At 43.2% G+C, this 21,788-nt stretch overlaps 1 protein-coding gene across 2 annotated transcripts in view; it reads left to right on the top strand.

The window, feature by feature from the left end:
* Window positions 1-21,788, top strand: part of JPH1 (junctophilin 1) — a 78,069-nt gene that overhangs the window by 1,273 nt on the left and 55,008 nt on the right. For both annotated transcript variants that reach the window (XM_073794528.1, XM_073794527.1), the window contains exon 2: window positions 3,977-4,736. In XM_073794528.1, coding sequence (XP_073650629.1) covers window positions 3,977-4,736 — 760 coding nt within the window. The remainder of the gene's footprint in view (window positions 1-3,976; window positions 4,737-21,788) is intronic.

The following is a 21,788-nucleotide window of genomic DNA, read 5'->3' as shown; positions in this document are numbered from 1 at the left end:
AGGTGGGATTCGGAGGATGTGGGGTTTTCTTTCTGTTTTTCATTCGGTTTCTTGAAGTATTGGTTTTCCATCCAAAGAAGGTACTCATTGTTGAGCTGCAGATAGCTGGACAAATTATGAGGAAAACACTTTAGAAATGAACAATGGAGTCTACGTTTTAAAAAATACAATTGAAAGGTATAGTTGCTAAGTTAACAGCTACTTTCCTCCTGAGAATGGCAGTACGAAATCGCCGGTTTGCACTAAGGTGTATGACCGAAATGGTATGCTGGCTGTGAGCAAAATTCACCTTGTTTTAATATTTAAACAATATTTGCAAAAGAAATTTTGTATATAAGAGGGCAGAGTTCCCTTTTTTTTTTCAACCAGGAAACATATTATTGAAACAGGTATCAAAATCTGATGAATTTCCTTTTGTAATAAATTGAGAAGCATGCATGTCTTATGCTTTGGCAAAATAAATTTTCTTATATTAAACAATCAGTTAGTTGAAGAGGGTTGTAGGAAGCAAGGTCACATTTCAGAATTCTGCAGCTCAGAGTTGGAGGATATTAAAGGGATCCAGTTAAAAGTTTCTCCAGCCCACGGCAACCCCAGTCAGGCCACTGCTTATATAAAAGCTTATACAATTTGTACACTTCACTTACTCAGAACAGTTGGGCCGTGTTTCAAATGCAAAACGGCAGAATGGTAGGATTTGCTAAAAAGGACATCTTTTCATCCTACAGTATAAATGAAGGATATGGTTCTCATGGATTAAAGGCGGGGGGACTTAAATACTTGTATATGGGCTGCATGAGTTTCAAGTTCCACAGTAATTAGGGCCCTTAAATGTTCTGAATGGGCATAGAGTGCCTTAGGTTGACAGCCTTACAAACATGTTAGCTTGTGATTGGATTTTATTGGAGACCCCGGGTCTACAATATAACTAAATTCCATGCTCGAAAGTTGGAATACAAAACTTATCCTTCAAATGTGTGCATTATTTTATAACCTTTCAAGAAGGCCATGGATAGTTCTTTTACCACAGTATTTGGAAGGCTAAAAATAAATGTCTTCTTTCAAAGTTACTACTCATTAAACAAAATCTCTTGGTTTAGAGTATTCACTATACCTAGCAATCTATATATATATATATATATATATATGTAGCACAGTAAAGGTCCTCTATGTATGTGTTGTGGAAGCTCAAATAAGTGTCTAGGATGAGGGTAGATAATCAGCATCTTGTTTTAAAACTAACTTTTAAAAGAATTTTTTAAAAACCTCAAAATTTGGCATCACTGTAGGACTGTGGTTCTCTTTTTCTACCAAAAACAAATCTAATATGCTACCAATTAGGAAGGGGAGAAAAAACTCTTAAAAATCACTATTGAATTCCTACTCTGTTTTTCTTTCGTATGCCAATCAGTTAATTAGAAAGTCCTGAATCATAAAATGGGGGTCTAAATTGAAGTGTATTGCTACAACTTATTTCATACAAAGATTTTGGCCAAAACAGGACATATCACTTCCCCTATTTTTACTTTTTGCCTCTGCACCACAAGTCCATCCCTAGCTACCCTTTCAGACCTAGGGAAAATCTGATTCCATGTATTTTGTGGTGGCATTGAACTAGAGGAAGGAAGCCATAATTCCATTGACAAGTATCACTCGGTTTATTTTATTAGTGATTTGTGTGTGAAGTGTTACTGAAATAGAAAGCCCCTGAATATTAAGAATAAATTAGTACCATGCTCATGAAATCCAAGTCTAGGTGCCCAGAATATTTGGTGCAAATTCTGAGCCTGCTGTGGTTCCTTTTTTCACCTGTCATGAAGCTATTGAAAATATCTAGGAAGACACATTGTTTTGTTAATTATATGCATACTTGCACATGCACATACCCATTCACAGCATGTAGATTTAAGTTTGGCATAATAAAGTCTAAATTTGACTGGTATTCTTTCTGAACTGGATGCCTTCCACTACAAGCTTATTTAGTGAAAATGGCCATATCTAGAAAATCAGCTCCCAGACACAGAATCATAGAACATAACTTCAAACCCATGAAAATAATTTTTAAACGTGTGAACTATGCATCTATATTTAAGGGATTGCGAGGAACTAATTAGAACTTTATTTGAGCAGCAGGGAGCAGGTGGAAACCACCTGCTTCATAAAGAACTAGAGGCCCTTTTTTTGCTAGGTTCATTGACTAAACTAAACCTGTTTTAAATTTCAGATGAGCCACTAACACTTTGACTGTAAATTGGTTTCTAGCAATTCTGTGGAGGAATTCTTCCATATACTGTTCCTCAACAGAATAGGATGGGAATATAGCCAATGCCATTGTTCTGCTTCTCAACTGGACAGTTAAGCAACACCCTAAACTTTCTAATTATTGCTGTTGCCTTAAACCACTTAGAGTTTTCAAGCAATACGTCGTTGGAAATTCTAAATACTTTTTGGAGATAGCAGTTTAAGGAAACTAGCTGTTAATTTCCCTTCAGTGTTAGGAATTCCTAAGACAGTATGGTTGCATTTTAAAAGTGTAAATACTTCTTGATATCAAACAGTATGTTGGAAGTTGTTCTAGCAAAATTAACTTGTCATTATGTAGAAGGATACAATTATAGCATTCCTTGCTTATTTAAACAACGTATTTAAAAATAAGGTAGTTTTAGTGCATGTAAGTCAGGTTGTATAACTTTTATCTTAGAACTTAAAATTTTATCAGGAAAAGGGAAAGTAAGTTGCAATTTCCTAATAATTCAATTTCCTTCCCTGTTAAAGAAATAAATATTAAGGAAATAATTCAGTTTCCTTCCCTGTTTGGAGATGGCTAATATTCAGTAGAAAGCTTCTTGATCTGAAATGTTCTATTTGACTATCTTATCCTTTGGGGTTTATGCCCACCTCCTCAGAAGTTCTTAGGTGTCAGGTTAAGATGTTAAGACCTACCCAGAATATGACATTCACAGTACCAGACCCACTTCATATTTCATTGTCTCCCTGCTACTGTCTATTTATATACCAAAAATATATCAGAATGAACAGAAAGCGACGGTAGTCTTGAAATTAGTCAAAACTTTTGACTTTGGAGCCATTATGGCTTTATCTTTTAAGTGCAGTAATCAGCCCTTGTTAACACAATGATATAAAACTATAAGCAGCACTTCTCGGTATTTTAAAAATAACTATGCCATGCAATAGAAATCTTTTCACGGCAATATAAAATGGCAAGGTAGCTCGGTATAATCAGAAACTGAAAGAAGTCAAGACAGACTGTTATCATGATTGGTGTTCTGTGATATTGTGAGTTAGGAATAATAAGTAATTACATCTTAAAATTTCTACATAGCTTCTTTTGGGGGATATTTTAATTTAAAATTTTCCTTTAATTAAAAGGAAATGAACTTGATGTAGAAGAGAAAATTCTAAGTTCCCTAATCTTAACATTCAGTTCCTCCTAAGGTATTTAAAAAGCTGCTCCAGATTAATTTTTAAACGTCTCTGCTAATTTATTTAATAGAAAAACGTACTGAAAACAAATACTTTTGATTAGAGATTATCCTTTTCCTGAGAAGGCATAATATTCATTGAAAAAGTGATCTGGTGTCAACAAAGTTTTAGTGGACACTGTCAAGCACGCCTTTGCCCTGAGATGAATTCCGTAATGCTAAGTGTGGAAGTTTTCCTCTGGCCTTATCTCAGTTTTCCCAAAGGTAAACAGTGCACGCTTTTTAGCCACCACAGCTGTATACAAAAAGCCTACATACAATTACAGAAAAGGTCTAGGCACAACATCTCAGGGACGGGATTCACAAATGGAATTTTAAAAGCATCCCTAAGAGTTGACTGGGCAATGTGCGGGATTAAACCTTGGGCCGCCGGGCCTGCGCGCAGGGCTCTAGCCGTGCGCGCCCCGCGCTCGCAGGCGCCAGCGCCTCCTCTGCCCCAGACTTACGCTGTGCTCTCTTGCGGTCTCTCGAAGGTACCTACCAGGGCCAGTGGGCCGGCGGCATGCGACACGGCTACGGCGTGCGCCAGAGCGTGCCCTACGGCATGGCCACGGTGATCCGCTCGCCGCTGCGCACGTCGCTGGCCTCGCTGCGCAGCGAGCAGAGCAACGGCAGCGTGCTCCACGACGCCGCGGCAGCCGCCGACAGCCCGGCCGGCAGCCGCGGGGGCTTCGTGCTCAACTTCCATGCAGACGCCGAGCTCGCGGGCAAGAAGAAGGGCGGCCTCTTCCGCCGCGGCTCCCTCTTGGGAAGCATGAAACTGCGCAAGTCCGAATCCAAGTCCTCCATCTCCAGCAAGCGCAGCTCGGTTCGCAGCGACGCGGCCATGAGCCGAATCAGCTCCAGCGACGCCAACTCCACCATCAGCTTCGGCGACGTAGATTGTGATTTCTGCCCGGTGGAAGACCACGTGGACGCCACCACCACGGAAACCTACATGGGCGAGTGGAAGAATGACAAGCGCACCGGCTTCGGCATCAGCGAGCGCTCCAACGGCATGAAGTATGAAGGCGAGTGGGCAAATAACAAGAGGCACGGGTATGGCTGCACCGTGTTTCCCGACGGCTCTAAGGAAGAGGGAAAATACAAAAATAATATTCTGGTCCGTGGAATAAGGAAGCAGCTTATACCAATAAGAAATACAAAAACTAGGGAGAAGGTGGACAGAGCGATCGAAGGCGCGCAAAGGGCAGCCGCCATGGCGAGAACCAAAGTGGAAATAGCAAATTCAAGGTATGTACGCACAGGATGGGTGGTTCTGCCCGGGTCCTTCGCAAGAGTGGAATATCAGATAATATGTTTGTCAGTCATTTGGTGACATCACCAAATAGGTTCTACAACTGCCGGAATCAAAGGTGGAAAATGATTAAGCCCAATAGAATGAGTCAGAAACGTACCTGCACTCTTCTGAAACTTTCCGCCCTCCAAAAATGTCGAAGGCACATTGCGGTTCCCTTCCTCATATAAATTACTTCCCTAATACTGAACGTGATGGAGTTGACTCAGAGCCTGTGTACATTTCCCAGAGTCCAGAAAGTTACTTTTTTTAAGAATGAAAAGTACCCCTGAAATACTTCCAGAGAGTGCACAGTGCTTTTGTGTGCTGGAAAGAAAATACCATTCACATGGAAACCCACCTAGTGTAGGCGAGTCCCTTTATTCTAATATTAAAGTTGGAGGTGTGTACAACTCTGCCTTAGAAAATTATCCTAATTTATAATATTCAAATTCTGTTTATGGATGCCTTATAGGTGAGATTGGTTTTGAGAAACTCACCAGGATTCAGATAAGGCAGAAATGTAAAGCTACGTGACAGAATCCAGCAGACATTCTTTGAACAGCAAAGCTTACCTACATGGGAAAGGCAGAGTGACCGAGGCTCGGCAGAATCCCCCCATTCTATGCAAGAAAGACTAGATCACTGGTATATTGAAAGGAAGGGGGTGGGGAGAGCCTGACAAAGGCAGATGGGACTGTCAGTGTGCCAAGGTTAAAAGAAAGAGCGGCAGAGGAGGGCTGGAGTGAGTAGGACACAGTGGTGAATAGTAGATTGAGAAGTGAGGTGTATGTGGGCACGCCCCTGAAGTTCTACCCATGATAGCCAGGTTCAGGCATCCGACCAGGGCATGGAGAAACCGACTGGGAATAGAATTTTACTAGGGTTGGATGTCATATGTTAGTCAAAAAAGAAAGTGGGACGGTTATACGTGGAAAATTTTATTCTTAGGCTCATTTGAGCAGGTACTGATTGGCCCTAGTTTCGTGTGATTTGAGACATAACGTTTATCGTAGAATATTAAAAACCCTTGTCCTGCTTCAGTACTATCCTCGCATTGAAGTAAACCTTCTTGTGAAACCGCGAACTCTTAGCATGTCTTCAGGCTTTTATTCTTACCATTAAATTAATGAGCCCTCCCTTTTCTTTGGTGGAACCATGTGAAAATTCTGATGTTCAAATTTTTCGATGTACAAAAAATGGCGATTTCATATGGTTCAACTTAATACTTCTAGACTTCTGAAATTCTTTTTTTTTTAAATTAATTAATTTATTTATGGCTGTGCTGGGTCTTCGTTTCTGTGCGAGGGCTTTCTCCAGTTGTGGCAAGCGGGGGCCACTCTTCATTGCGGTGCGCGGGCCTCTCACTATCGCGGCCTCTCTTGTTGCGGAGCACAGGCTCCAGACGCGCAGGCACAGTAGTTGTGGCTCACGGGCCTAGTTGCTCCGCGGCATGTGGGATCTTCCCAGACCAGGGCTCGAACCTGTGTCCCCTGCATTGGCAGGCAGGTTCCCAACCACTGCGCCACCAGGGAAGCCCTGAAATTCTTTTTTTTTTAAATGCCCCTATTTTATGGCTGCTGTTTACTTCTGAGTGTCTGAAACGCTAATTGGAAAGTGGAGGCGGTCTTGGTTTTTGTATTATTTTTAGATATATATGATATTAAAGTGTTCAAGATTTCCGTGTTTATCCCAAACCCAATTTTAAAGTTAATATTGCTCGTTAATTGGCACAAACTTTCAAGAACGGTCTCTCCTATCTGCTGAGCATCTTTTATTGTAGATCATGGTTTTCTCTGATCACCAGGCATTGCATCTACTTGCTTTTTACTTTGCTTGTAGATAGGATACTTGGCACATCTAACCTTGCCAGCTTCCATGGCCCTCTGATAACTTTTAGAGCGAATTGATATACTTTTCGTTAGGCCCTAGTCTCTAATTTGAAATGTGCTCTTGGATTCTTCCCTTTTGTTTTCACCTAGTGATAATACTAGAGGTAATTCAGTCTTGGCAGGTGGAAGATAAACCTGTGCGGGACATTCTAGCAAATACCTTTCTTATGCTTGCTTTAATTATTGACTTTTATGATTAAATTGGACGAACCTACATAACAAAAAGCTGTGATGCAGAGATCTCTGATTTTACCGGTATCGTAAAACTCTTATCCAAGTTCTAGGCACAGTCTCTCTGTCGAAAGTCTTTTGGGATGGTATTATGTAGTTTGGGAGTAGTGTGTTATAATAGTTTATAATTAACAGACATTTAGCTTAAGAGCTTGTACTTCTAGCTAGTTAACGCCTTCATAAAGATTTCACTTAGCTGTTTACAGAATGCTCAGTTCATTATGCTTAGTGATGTAAGCCAGTCAGAGGACAAATATATTGCATGATTGCACTTATAGGCGAGATCTGTAATGGTCAAACGCGTAGAAACAGTAAAATGGTGGTTGCCAGGGGCTGAAGGGAGGGAGAAATTGGAAGTTGCTGTTCCAAGGTATAAAGCTGCAGTTAAACAAGTTGAATCGTTCTAGAGCTCTCTACAACATTGTTCCTGTAGTTAACGATGCTGTAGTGTGTGCTTAACGTTTTAACGGGGTAGATCTCATGTTAAGTGTTCTTACCATAAGGAAAAAACTGTTTTGATGACATGATAGGCAAAAAAAATTTTTAACGCCCGATTAACCTTTTATATTTCACTTTCACTGGTTTAGTGTCTTTCCAGATTCCTTGCTTTAATGACTACTTCAGATACAGAGTTTTGCAACTTGCTCAGTCCTTCCTGACCCTTCTAGCAGTTGTTATTAATGGTTTTTGCTTTTAGAAATATCAAAAGTTTAAGAAATAAAGACACTCTTCCCCTTCCCCTGCCCCAGTGATGGCAGAATAAGAACTAGAAAGTAAGACTCCTGGCAGCGGCCACTGTTGAAATCACTAGTTCAACATTAGCAACAAAGGGAGATGATCTGTTAATGGTTATTGACCACTTCAGATTGCCTCCCTGATAGTGTTATTGTTGTATCACTGTTATTTTTTATGCTACAGAGATCTTTGTTTGTTTCTGAAATCCCAGGGAAATGGATCCACTTTTTTTTTTTTTTTTTTTTTTTTTTTTTTTTTTTCTGTACGCGGGCCTCTCGCTGTTATGGCCTGTCCCATTGCGGAGCACAGGCTCCGGACGCGCAGGCTCAGCGGCCATGGCTCACGGGCCCAGCCACTCCAAGGCATGTGGGATCTTCCCGGACCGGGGCACGAACCCGCGTCCCCTGCATCGGCAGGCGGACTCTCAACCACTGCACCACCAGGGAAGCCCTGGATCCGCTTTTGCACCATCACCTTATTTTATCTGGAAACAAAGCCTAGCTTTGAGGGAAAATAATCACCTTCTGTGAAAATGGCTCCTCAAGGAAATCAGGAGACATGGAACCAGCCATCTTCGGCCCAAAGATTCAGTAAAACATGGTAGATCTGTGGATCTTTCCTTCATTGCAGACGGAGTGGTGTATCTTCCCAGTAAACACAGGAGGCTTATTTCTGAAGGCTTATTATGGACCCCTGTTTAATTCTTATAGATCAGGGAATATGAGGATGACAGAGAAGAGGTAGCAGATGGTAGAAATAATGCAGTAGAATCAGTAGTTACTGAACGTTTCCTAGCTAGTTTGGCCAGCACTCAAAGAGTTAAAACTTTACAAAAATTTTAAAAGAAGAGTTAAAACTTTAAGGGATGCTAATAATTTGCCAACGCCTATAACCTTTCTTTAGGTGTCTGTTCTAATTCCAAAAGTTTATATGATTTTATGTTAATAAGATTTTTTAAAAATGTTTTGTTCTCCTCTTGTCTTGGCCCAGAGAGTAAAAGTCATCACATGGGATTGAGAAAATGTCTCCACCTTGTTTAAGAAATGTGCAAGAGAAAGGGGAGCAGCTCTGAACATTTCAAGCTCCTCATGTTCAGAGGCAGAGACCGAGGCTCTGCCCAAGGTCACCCCACTGTCCCTGTCATTTCAGTCATTTTTCTCATTTGGTCATTTTTTACTCTGCTAACTCTTGTCTCCAATAATTCCTTAAGACAGATGTTCAAATGACTGTTCCTTGAGAAAAATATTTTAGGGAGGGATTTTAAGGTGAGGCATTTGGTTGAGGCATTTAAGTGACCCTTTGAGAACCACACTTCCATGGAAACGAATAGATAATTTAGGGAGGGGTGTAGACAGAGGAAGAGCTTTGTAGAATCTGGGCCTTAGAAGGAGTAGTTATGCTAAAGGGTGGAAGAGGTGTGTTGAAAAGGATGGGAGAGCTCTGGCCTAAAGCATCAGAGAACCACAGGTATTTGTTTATACTTGCTTCGTTGTTATCAGATTAGAAGAAAGAAAACTAAGAAGGGAGGATAGAGCGGAGTGGGATAGTGACCCTTACTCACTAACTCTGGCCAGCCTCACTGCAGCTAGTCGGGTGATGGGCTGGGAATCCCCCAGGACCACTGTGAAGTGCCAGTGGTGGGTCAGGCTGACGAGTGGGGTGGAGCTGTCTGCTCCCAACCTCTCCCCCACCATTAGTGCCACTTCAGGTGGTAATGGCAGCACTAGACAGGGAATGTGCTGTCCCCTGCCCAGCCCTGCTGTGCTTGGGGAATGGAAGCAGCCAGATAGCACGTGGAGAAGTTCAGCATCAAGGGGTCTGGTGAGCTTGCTCTGTCCGTTTGCAGAACCAGAGACTGGATTCCCTGTTTGCCAGTTTTGGACTTACATATTAAAATGACAGGGTTTTTTTTTTAACCCTACAGGAAAAATATATTTCCCATACTTCTCTTTTAAAAAGGTACATTACAATTTCATGCCACTCTCCCCCTTTCCTCCATGCCCAGAATGACTCAGCCACTACAGCTTTCCTTCAGGGGAGTCTTTGCTCATCCCTCTCTCTGGCTGGTACCCAGGCCCGGCTCCCCTGGCCAGCCCCTCGGGCTGCTCCCCACTCTGCTTTAGACATAGAGCCTCTTCTTCACTGAGGGTTTCCCCACCCCTGCCCCTCCCACCCCACCCCCTCAGTCCAAATCCCCCCGTTGGTCTAAATCGTCATTGTATTTCAGTATGTTTGTATAATATCTCTTTCTCCAGCTTAGATTGGAGAGCCAGGCCCCGAAGGCAGCTGGGCTCACTTTTGTATTACCAGCAGCTAGTTGAGATCAGGGCACTTTTATAAGAGCTCTAGTAAATATTTGATGAATGAGTGAATCACATCCTCACTACTTTGGGTACGTACACTGCCAGTGTTTCTAATTCCATTTTGCCAGACATTTTTAAACCGCCGTTCTCGGACAGGAAACCTAGCTCTCACAGTTCATCACCCTGTAACCTGGCAGTAGTCAAGGAAGTGCAGAAAATGCAAAAGTATGTGTTAGACGTGCCCTTTTCCCTAATTAGGTCAACATCATTAAAGTGTCAGAACTAAAGCATAGCCAGGGAATAACAGCTTCTAGTTAAGCCAGAATGTTAATTCCATTCGTCATGAGCTGGTCCAGTGATACCTGTGAGTGTCCGAGAAGAAATTTCCAGGAAGTCATCTTTTACTAACTACAATAACACTGGCCTATCCTACTTAGTTGACATCACCAAAATTTGTGATAAGGCAGAACATAAGAGCTTATTGTCTTTTTAAAAATCTGTTTGCTGAATATTCAGCTGTCTGTTTCCTTTTGAAAGGTTTTCTTGTCCAGCCATTTTTTTTTTTTTGGTCATTTTTCTTTAGCTCAAATAATAACATTCAGTGGAACAGTCCCTCACAAGATTACTTGACTACATTCACACCTATTAAAGCCCAAAGTCAGCCATGAGCCAGTGCACGTTATCGATCCAAATTAAACGTATTACCACCAATTTTAGGTAGAAGCTCAATCTGCCGAGTTATTGTAAAGGGCAGGGAAGTTGAGGTCCTTAAATTCTGTTGGATAAAAGGTTTCTCTTTCTCTTTTGAAAATCGATATTATTATAGTTTATATTTTATCTTTATTTCTTTTCTGTAATATCAGAGGCTGTATCACATCTTTAAAAACAATTTTAGGTTACCTTTTCCATGAATGCTTTTGTTTCTTCTACTGGGCCTCTGGTTAATTTTCAACTATTAGCGGAAGTGATTTTTCATAGGAAGGCGGACTCCTTGTAATGCCTCATAAGTCACTTTAATGAAGAGACTGTTAAATAAGTAAAGAAATTTGAGGGGCACATCACCTAAAATGTGGGAATGTATGGCTGAGAAGAGCATCAGTTATTTTTTTTCAGTTGCGTCTCCCGTGTTCTTCCATATCTGCCTTTGCTGCCTGTCGCCCTTTTCCACCTGCTCTCACCAGCCCATGAGCAGATTCCAGAGTCTTGGTTAAAGCGCTCAGGCCTTGAGGTGCGGAAAAGCTTCTGTGTGTGGGGGCTGACGTTTGCCTTTTTCTTCACAGGAGGGTTGTTTTAAGGGTTGAATGAAAGAGTGAGTGTCATGGGACTTTAACCTGTAAATCCCTACATCTAGTTAATGTTTTAGAAAACGTGTCGATCCTACAAGTACCATTCCCCAAAGTGAAGGTTGATAGAAGACCAAGAAGCCAGCCTGAGATGGAGGTAAAGATGGAAGCAGGAAGGGAAGGAAGGCTTGGGAAGCGGAAATAGGGCTAAGCCAAAGGAACGGAGTTGAGTCCACCAGGCTTGACCACCTGTGTGCAGACGTGCGTGTCCAGACTCACCCCTTGCCCAGCCGCAGTCGGTGTGGAGTCAGTATATTGTCAACAGGCAATTACATTTTTTAAGACTGAAGAGAAAATGAGTAAGGAAATGGCCCCGTGTGTTTCTGTCAAGCTAGGCTGGGGTCCTGATCCTGAAGACAGTGGAGGATAACAAAGACTTCATCTTCATATTGTTTGGATATATTAGTGTCGGTCACCATTACCCTTTACGTGTGTTGTGGTTTCTGTATTGCACATCAAAGTTTGAAGTACATGTTTGTCGTTTTTACCAAAGATTGCCCATTTCCCATGGGAGCAAGTGAGGCACCCGCTCTAATTTCCTCACCTTCTTCTCCAGGCTGTTGAAAGAAAGACATGCTTCTTCCTATCCCGGGGCCCAGGACTTCTTAAGGGGCCGAGCAGTCACTGAGAATTCTGTGGGTGTGTGGAGAGAACAGCTGAAACCACAAAGATAACCTAGGCGTCAGCCCTGTCCTGCCCCTAAGCAGGGGGCAGAGCTTGGCTACAATGCTCGTCCAGAGGCCGAACTGGGAAGACGGAGAAAGCCCTTGCTCTGCTCTTCCTTCTCCTTCAGCTCTGATGTTATATCACCTGGTGGCTTAACAGGTCATTAACACATGAAATGGGAACACATTGTATCACGAGCACCTTATAAAACATTCTTAGGCCATCTCGTTTCTAAATATATTTCTTTAAAAAAATTCTTCAGCCAGCCCTCCCAGGGCCAGGCCCATTCAGAAACCCTGAGGCATTGAGGTGAGCCTGAGTTTTAGTGATTAACAGATAGGTCCAAGCAATACAGATTTAATGAAACTCAGTCTTGGGCCACCATGATATGGGAGAACCACACAGTTATCCAGGCTCTAGGGCCATTAGAAGCATTCCTTTTTAAACCCTGAACCGTGTAGACGTGGCTCTCCGCTTGGAACAGGGAGGGCGAGGAGAATATGCCGTACGTGGTAGGAGTGGCACGAGTGGCACGTGAGGTCATAGTCAATTCTGCAGAGACCTGCTTGGTGGAAACCGGCTGTGAAGACTGGAGGGAAAAAAACAGTCCAGGGCGATGATAACCTAGGCTTGGGGGACACACGTTGGCCCGGGTTTTAACTGCAGAAATCTGAGTTTGCTCCAGACAGTCCAAATTTCGGCAGATTCCATCTCATTTAGCTGTGAAATAGGACACCTTCCTGATGTCGTCAATGTGGGGCATTAAGGCAGCAGCTACTTTTCACTACAGCTTCGATGAAGTGGAAACCACCCTGCTAAAACTGTTTTCCGGAAAGGCGGAGGTGTGATTGGGTTCAGGCCCCATCCCGCGTGCTCCATAGGAACGCTGGCTTTGTCCTGGAGAAGCTCTGCTTTGGGGCCAGTGGCAGGGTTCCGTGCGCATGCTAACCTAGCGGGGAGGCGCCTGCGAGCAGCAGCTGTCAGGCACCCTGCTCACAACTTTCCATCATGGATTAAGCTGACTCTACCAATCTCACTTTACTCAAGACACCAAACTGGACGCTTGCAAGACTAGTGCCTTGCAAATCTTTGAGATGCTTTTCTTATTATAGATGAAATATGAACATTGTGTTTAGGAACAGGATCCAACAAATGCCAAAGGTATTTATGTAAGTCACTCAGCCTTAGTCCAACGGCCTCTTGGGAGTACAACCTAATCAGCTTTTAATCATTTTGCCCTTCTGTTTCAGTGGGTGTTTCACATGTATTTGTATAATATGCTCAATTCAGAATAAGCTGCTTTATCAGAAATTTAATTAATGTGTAAGGAATCAAGATTGCCTCGAAAATAGTACAGCTCTTTGAAGTCAAATCTTCTTAGGATTTCCCTGTGCGCCCAAAGAAACTTATTCAAGCCAAGTACAATACAATTAATTTTTAATTCACTTTCTAGTATTTTAAAAATGATCCGTTGTGCCAGAGATTAACAAATCATTTTGTGATGTTTTTTCGTTAGCGTCTAAAAACTTTTAAATGAGGTAAAATGTTTTGCTAAATTTTACAGTTATCAAGTCAATCAAATTTTGAGCTCAGTTGCTTGGTCCAAGTGTCCCTCTCAGTTTCGCTTGGTCCAAGTGTCCATCTCAGTTTCTTTTTTTTTTTTTTTTTTTTTTTACATTGGTGAGGGAGCTTTTTGGAAGTAGGATTTCAAGATTTCATACGTATACTTCCACCTATGGGGGAAAGGTCTGAGATTCATAGGGGGAGCCTCTTCGCCAAAACTTGTTGAGAAGTTAAAGTTTAGGGTTCAAGAGCGAGGATGGTGGGGTGTCAGGTGATGGGGCTCCACCCACCCTCCACCAGCCCTAGTCACTTGTTCACACCCCCTCCGGCTCATCCCAGTGATTTCAGAATCAGTTGAGCTATGGACTGACAGGCTCCCTTGCAAAGATGCAAATGCCCTGACAGTGCGGTACCTTTAGCCCTTATCTGTCGTCTGTTAACAAGTTAGTTAACAGTCTGGCCTGGATTCCCAGAAAAGACAGCCCATTTTATAAGGTTTGCTTCTTATCTCAGTGAAATATTAATTCCAGTCACTCACCGATTACATACTATGTAAATGTAAAATTATGATTAGGACCTAGTCCTTTCTGTCACAGCATCTGGTTGGTACAGATTGAAAAAGCAGTTACCTATTGGATGATAGGCACCTTGCTGTGAGTTTAGGTAGCACACAGGAGGAGCTTAATCATAGGCCGGGGCTGGAGGCGAGATTCTGCAAGTGGTAGCAAGCTGGGAACCAAAGGATGGGTGGATGTTTTCCAGAAGAAGGTGGAGGATGGTGCAGAGGACAGTGGCACTCGTGTATTTGGCTGGAAAAGAGGGCGCTAGGTGGCGGTTGTTGAGAGATGAAGTGGAGAAGTAAGCAGGGGGCTCACGGACCTATAAGGAATTCAGGCGTTATCCCGAAGACAGAGGAGACCTGTTGATAGTTCCAGGCAGCAGAATTACATGATCAAGTATTAGAAAGATCACTCTGTTTGCAGGTGGTATAGAGATTGGCAAGTGGAAGGGGGCAGGCAATAAAACTGGAGACAGGTTAAGTAGTAATCGGCTGACCAGTAATCTAGGTAAGAGCCCATGGGGTGAGCTAAGCAGTGGCAGTGGAGGTGGGGAAGAAGTGAATGTATGGGCGAGAGCCTCCCAGGCAGACTCAGTAGGATTAGTTGATGGTGTGGTGAACCAGAAGAGTCAGTGACTCTGGTTTCTGGCCTGGACAGCTAGAAGGATGCTGGTCCTGTTTATTGAAACAAGGGACCAGGGAGGAAGGTACAGGTTTAAAGAGGAAGATGAGTTTGGATTTTTGTTTGTTTGTTTTGTTTTGTTGCGGTACGCGGGCCTCTCACTGTTGTGGCCTCTCCTGCTGCGGAGCGCAGGCCCAGTGGCCACAGCTCACGGGCCCAGCCGCTCCGCCGCATGTGGGATCTTCCCGGACCGGGGCACGAACCCGTGTCCCCTGCATCAGCAGGCGGACTCTCAACCACTGCGCCACCAGGGGAGCCCGGATTTTTGACTTCTTAAATTTTGAGATGCCCAAAAGACAAAAGGGGCCGTGGGCCTGGAACTCAGAAAGATGTGTACTTTATGTAAAGAGCTCAGACAGTAACCCTGAGGAACAGTGGCATTTAGGAGCCCTGCCACGAAAGAGGAATTCCTGTACATGATACTAGACACAGCTGTTTTTTAAGAGTTACCAATAAAGCAGTTCTCACGTCAAGTGCTTGGGAATCTGTTGCCTTATGACAATGCAATTCAGGTATCAGAACGTCCCTTCTTGAATTTGTGAAATTATACTTTCTAAGATTTGTGCTCAAGGGACATACCCAGCGAGCAAGATAGATCAGTTGGCCTGTTTCTTTCTTGGCAACGCACGGGAACAAAATATCACTATCAGAAATTATTATGCTAAAGAAACATCATTTGGCAAACGTTTATTTAGTGCCAGCTGTGTCCAAACATGGCACTAGGCCCTAGGAATACAGAGATGAATAAGAAACAAAACGTGTTGGTAAGACCAGATAGGCTGGCGGGTTCCTGTGCAGCAGGACAGGAGCTGGGAGCGAGGCAGGGCTGCAGGCTGGAGGGGCCCACCTGGAAGCACGTGACCCAGCCTGGGTGGTTTGTTGCAGACCTCTTCCCGTGCTCTTTGCACAGGCAGCTCCCTCTGCCTAGAATGGCCCTCCCTGCCAGGCCCCTTTCCTTTGCCTAACCCGTTAGTCTCTTGTGCCCACTCTCAAGATGCACAGCGGGCCCGGACTAAATTAAGAAAACTTAATAAAATGTCTCTTCAGATGTGTAATGTCACCCCTAACAATAGGAATGTAAAGTAACGGAAGAATGTAAAGTACAGAAGAATTTTATAATGGGGAAGGGAAGATAACTGTGCTCTCTTTAAAAAATATTAACCTGTTAAAATACTTAAATTATTTTCATTTAAATCACATTTTTTAATTTAAATTAAGATTTCTGCATAGAGTCTGTAAGATGATTTTTGACGGTAGCAGGAATCTCACTAGCAGCCTTTGGATACAGAAACGCCAAAGGAAGCTGTTTAGCAGGTAGTGAATTTTTTGGCAGTGTTTCCAGATATGGAAGCAGTGTAGACACTCTAAACGGTTCCCCCGTGTATAGCATGCATCAGTGCAAGCGCCCTTCCCCTTTTGCTCTGAGGAGAGCAATTGGGGCACTGCCTTTTAGCCACGTGCAGACAGACATGTCTTGAGTGGTTACCTGGTGCCTGGACCTGTGCTGTGAGCTTGTCATCTGTCATCTCACCTAATCCCCATGGCAACTCTGTGAGTAGGTAGGAAACTGAGGTATAGAAAGGTCACAAAACAAGTAGATGACCTATCAAGGGAGGATCCCAGACAGCATAACCATTGGAGCCCAAGGCTTTAACCTCCACAGGATTTTGAGAATTGGGGTAGGATTTTTTTTTTTTCTTTGACCCACATCCTGTCTCGGTTCCTAAAGGAAGATCTGTCTGGAAGCAAAATTATTTAGTCATATACTTCATTTGCCACTGTTTCCTTTAACAGACATTATTCATTCAACAGCCACAAACCTTGTGCAGGAGACAAACATAAACAGATACTGTCCATATAGTATCGTAAATGCTGAGGTAAAGCTGTGAGCGTGCCTAGAGGAAGAGGAACACCAAATGCACGTGGGGCTTACGGGAGTGGGGCTGAGCCTGTGCTGTGGAGGTTAGGCAGCAAGCAGACGGTGGCAAGCATGCTCCAGACCAAAGGAACATCCTGGGAGGCCAGAGTGGAGTGAACGTGCATGGGCTGAGTTCCTGCAAGCAGCGGGACTGGAGGGCAGCACTCCCCAGGCGTGCCCCATCCACCCCGAGGGCAGATCCCGGGCGGCCTGCTGAAAATTTCCTGGTCCTCCACCTGGGGCTGAATTAACTTTTCTTTGGCTGAGGCCCGGAGGTCTGCATTTCGCAAACTTCCCAGGTTACTCTCAGGCGCGCTGAAGTTTGCTACATTGAGATACGATGGGAAACGAGGTGGTGAAGGTTTGGGAGCTGGGTTTTCCACTGCTGGCCTTGGGGAGTCTTTGAAGGAATTTGATCAGGAAACCATCTGCCTTTGAGGTGGATTTAAATGGGGCCAAGACTGGAGGCCTGGTCTGTGGAGATGACAGAGACCCAGTCGAAGGCTGGGGTGGTAGAGAAGCAAGGGGTAAAACGAGCAGAAATTGATGGATTGGAAGTGGTGGGTAAGGTAAGGAGCAGAGGCAGATCTAGGACGTTGTGTGTCTGATACTCTAATGCCCCTAAATCAGGTTAGCAAAACGTTTCGTTCATTCCCAGAATATGGGTGATTTATTTCTGACATATTGAACAAGTAATCGTTCCAGGTCTCTTTTTCTTACCGATGCAATGGGAGTGAGGAAGTGGGAAAAACTGGACCAGGCAGTCACAGAAAGCCCCGGTCTGGGTCTCTGCCATCCTGTGAATTCACCTCCTTTGCCTGTTTTTGAACCTTGACTTCACGTAGCTCTACCAACGATGCCTCGTACAGAAACTACTCTGTGAGTAAATCACTCAGTGAAACACCACTGACGTTTTACTCTTCCAACTCTAGACTTGTCTGCAATCAGAAGATGGTGGGCCGAAAGGGGAAATGACCTACCGTGTAAACTGTTAGAAGCAGGCTTGTAGCGAGGAACATCGAACCAAAATCAAAACGGTTTTGAATGACCCCTGACAGACCAGTCAGTGTTGATCAAGTCAGAGGCATTGTTAGATGCTCACATACTTAGACCTGCACTAGCCCTGAAGGGGGAGAGGAAGCGTGAGCCTGACCCCGTGCCCCTCTGCCCACGGACACACAAGCTTTGAGCTGGTGGGAGGTAACTTGTACTCATAGAAGTGGTTAAATAATAGCACAGAGTAATACATGCAGTCAACTGTTAGCCCTCTGCCCCCGTTCCATACAAGTTTTGAAGAAGATTAAAATGTCTAAATGGTCAGTCTTATAGGTATTAAAAAGAAATAAATTGTTCATAAAACAGGTCCAAAGACTTTTTACGTGGCCACATATCGTAGTAATATTTTGGGTTTTGGTTTTTTTTTTTTAAATGTTAGTGGATAAACTTGATAGTGAAAGCTCTTTTCAAAATTATGCTATTCTTCTTACTCCTCGCTAAATCAGAATAACTTTCCACTCGTTGTTGGAATGATTAAAATGCGGTACTAGAGTGAGCAGTCAATAATTCCATAAATGAAAACAAGGGGAAGAAGAGCTTATTGAAAGGTTTTTCCCTTTTTTTTGCTTTGGAGTCTTCAGTAATGCATTAACGGTGCGGCGTTAGAGTTCAGTCACTAAACTTTATTGTTTAAAAGTTTTCTTTAAATTACGGTTGCTATATTTGTAATCGTTACACTTGTTCGGTGCCCAGTAATAAGACCTTAAAGATAAAGGGAAGTAGAAGGCATAAGCCAACAAAAGAAAGAAAACAAAACAAGTCCCAACCATCCCTCCCATAAATGGTGTCTGCGTGAACATGTATGTATAGCGATACTGGCCCTAAAGAAATGCCCAGGAATGAGAAAAGGGAGGAAAATTAGAGGGCGTGAATAAAGAGGGGTTCTTGGTGTAACGGGCGTGTCTGATGCCAGGTGGAATTGGTCTGGAGTGATTTCATAAGGAATTTGAGTCTTCGGCAACATTTTAAAGGGAAGCAAAGGCATGATTTGTCACAGAGGCAAACGGAGATTTTGCTAGGTGGGGGGAAGAATAGCATATCTGATGACTCACAGCCTGAAGAGAAAGAAAAACCGCTTAAAGGCAGTGAGTATCGCCAGTGCTCATTATCTGTGGACAATATTGTCCTTGTGGCTTGCTGGAGTAGATCTTTCTTTTAGTTTCATAGCCTTGTTAATCATCTGATGTTCTGTGTTGATGTTCCCTAATGACTCCCATTGCTAGTAAAACCTGAAAACAAGGCTCTTTCATGGGCAAGCGCTTCCCTCTCACCCTCATCCTACCGCCAGGAACAATGACCCAGAAAACTGGTAAAGCTGGGGAGGGCAGTCTTGAAGCTGCTCTGAAATCCCTGAAAATTAATGCTGTTGGTTTGTAGAAAAGAATAAAAATACTAGGAAAGTAGGAGGCTGGAGACGCTGGACAGACCCCCTGCTGTCAGATTCAGGCTCCGGAGCTCCATCCCCTTTTGAGGAATCTTACAAATGTGTACAAAAATGTACTCAAACCCCTTCTGGATTTTGCACCACCCACTGGCGTGTGTAATCTAAGCTTCGCAATGTTGTGCTTTGCAGTGGTGTAGAGCACAGCTGAGTCATGTCGGGAGAGGAGGACAATTAGATAAGGGGTGCTGACTAGTAAAGGATCCTAAAAGCACTAATCAGGTGTTACGCAACACACAAGTGGAAGCTGTTTCAGAGTTCTGAGGAAGTGAGTGACATGAGCAAAACAACATGTGAGGAGAATGATTTTAGCTGCCCTGTGCGCAAGGTGGATTTCAAGCAGCAGAAGTTAGGACAGCACCATCAGGACGTGAATAAGTCAATCCAGGCATAAAGGACTGGATTCTTGAACTTTATAAAGGGGAACTCATCTCGTGTACAGGTAGTTGTGTACAAGGGAGTTCAGGCTCTGAGGGTCTGAGCATAGGTAGCTAAGAGCACAAGCAGACCGTGAATGATGATGGAGACGCTTTGGGGAGGAGCTTTCAGTTTATGGCCCCTCAAGGAGGAAGAAAAGCGGAGAGATGAGATTCCTGTAAGAATGGTACTTTGAAGCCTTGTGCATTTAAGAGCTTCCAAAGGAAATGGAAACATCAAAGAAAGATATGCATTGTCACTTATAATAAGGAGTTGTTAGGAAAATGAGTAGAGAGGGCTGGGGTAGAGAAATTGATAAAGGAGAGTTAGAGATAGTGGCCTGTATGTGGAAAGAAGCAGGGAATTATTTTATACTAAGGTAAGATAAACTAAGACAAGATGCTGAACAAGGTTTGGTTGTGGTTATAGCTAACATCTCTATTTGCATAATTCCACTGTCTGAAATCAAATTAGCAAATCCGTTTTTTTTTACTCTATTAAGAGACAAGCCATCCCCCTATCTAGTTTATTAGCCATACTCTAGTCATAGCTTTCATTAACTCTTCATGCTGCCTAGTGTCTTCAGCTAAGTCCACATAAGAGAATGAAATTAACATCCATGACTTTCTTCGCCTAAGATGCTTAGAAAAGGTACCTTTCATTTTTTCCCTATTTAAAACATGATTTTTGTCAACAGGTTTACTGGGAAAACTACATTTAGTACAAAATACTCAAATGGAAAAATCAGTAGGTTTATACCTTTATAAACCCGATGAAGTAAACCAAGGATTTAAAAAAAAGAATTCTTTTAAACAATGTACTAATGGCTAATTAACATACATGTTTCAGGTATTTTTCCTGATTAAAGTGATAGTTATATTCAGAAGTGTTTCTAAAACTATATTAAAATGTGACCTGCATTACAGAAAAAAAGTGTACAAAATGAAGGGAATAAGGACATGACTTGCATGAAGATAACATGCCTTACTAGTTAAAGAGTGTGAAAACTCTGCAGTGGCTGATTGCAGGCCCCAAACCGTATCATCCACTGTGTACCTCTAGAAGGACATTAGTAGACATTTTCCCTACATGGAGTAGGTAGGACAGTGAGTGAGTTAGGAGTCCCAGGAAGAACACTTGGGTTCAGCTTAGGATCAAAACCAGTGGGGGTGCTAGGGGTCTATTTTGTGCTTATGATGTTCCGTGATACCATCTACGTCTTTTCTTTCTCTGCCCTCCCCACTCTAACTCATTGCAGGTTTGTTCTGTTTGATCTCCTCTCTGGCTTGTAATAGAAAATCCACCTGGTCTCCAAGGGCTAGCATGTCCAGGAGCCCAGTCCAGGCTTCGTGCAAATCCTTAGCCAGCTTCTGCTGGCTAAGGGCCTTCTTAGCAGGATCTGACCAACCACCTGAGAAAACACCACTCCTGCTGGAAAACGGGCAGGTGTGGGAGTGCTTGATCAGGTGCAGGGGTCTCTGTCGAGCAGTCTGATTTTTCCATTAAGAAGAAGCTGGAGGCTTCCCTGGTGGCGCAGTGGTTGAGAGTCCGCCTGCTGATGCAGGGGACACAGGTTCGTGCCCCGGTTCGGGAGGATCCCACATGCCACAGAGCAGCTGGGCCCGTGAGCCATGGCCGCTGAGACTGCGCGTCGGAGCCTGTGCTCCTCAACGGGAGAGGCCACAACAGTGAGAGGCCCGCGTACCGCAAAAAAAAAAAAAAAAGAAAAAGCTGGTTACTGCTTCTAGTCTGTCAAGGTTTTTCTTGCCTTTAAAACAGGAAAATATGAAAAGAAAAAGTATTTTTAACTACATGATGACTGCTTCTTAAGTGAATCAAAATGTAAAGCTGTTTATATCATTAACTCTTCACATGTAAGTTGCTCTTTCAACACCATGGATTACATTGAATCATGCTTTATAATTTTTGTCTCTATGAGGACTGTGAATTAGCCAGAGATGTAAAAGTTTAAGCTTTCAAGTCATGGAGATTAAGAAGGGATATCTTTGCAGAAAAAAAAAAAATGAAGTTTTTAGGCAAATTGGTATATTTACAGGTCCTGCACTAAATAGGTGTAAGGACCTTTAGGAACTGAAGAGAGTCTGTGCAGAACTGGATTCTCTCATGACATTTTCAGGGTTTTTTTCTCCTAGTTTTTCTTTTCCTCCTTTCGCCCATCCATTTCATCTCTGATTAGTATGAA

Source organism: Tursiops truncatus, chromosome 17, assembly GCF_011762595.2.
Source record: "Tursiops truncatus isolate mTurTru1 chromosome 17, mTurTru1.mat.Y, whole genome shotgun sequence".
Taxonomy (NCBI): Eukaryota; Metazoa; Chordata; class Mammalia; order Artiodactyla; family Delphinidae; genus Tursiops; species Tursiops truncatus.
This window is presented reverse-complemented; position numbering and strand designations above follow the sequence as displayed.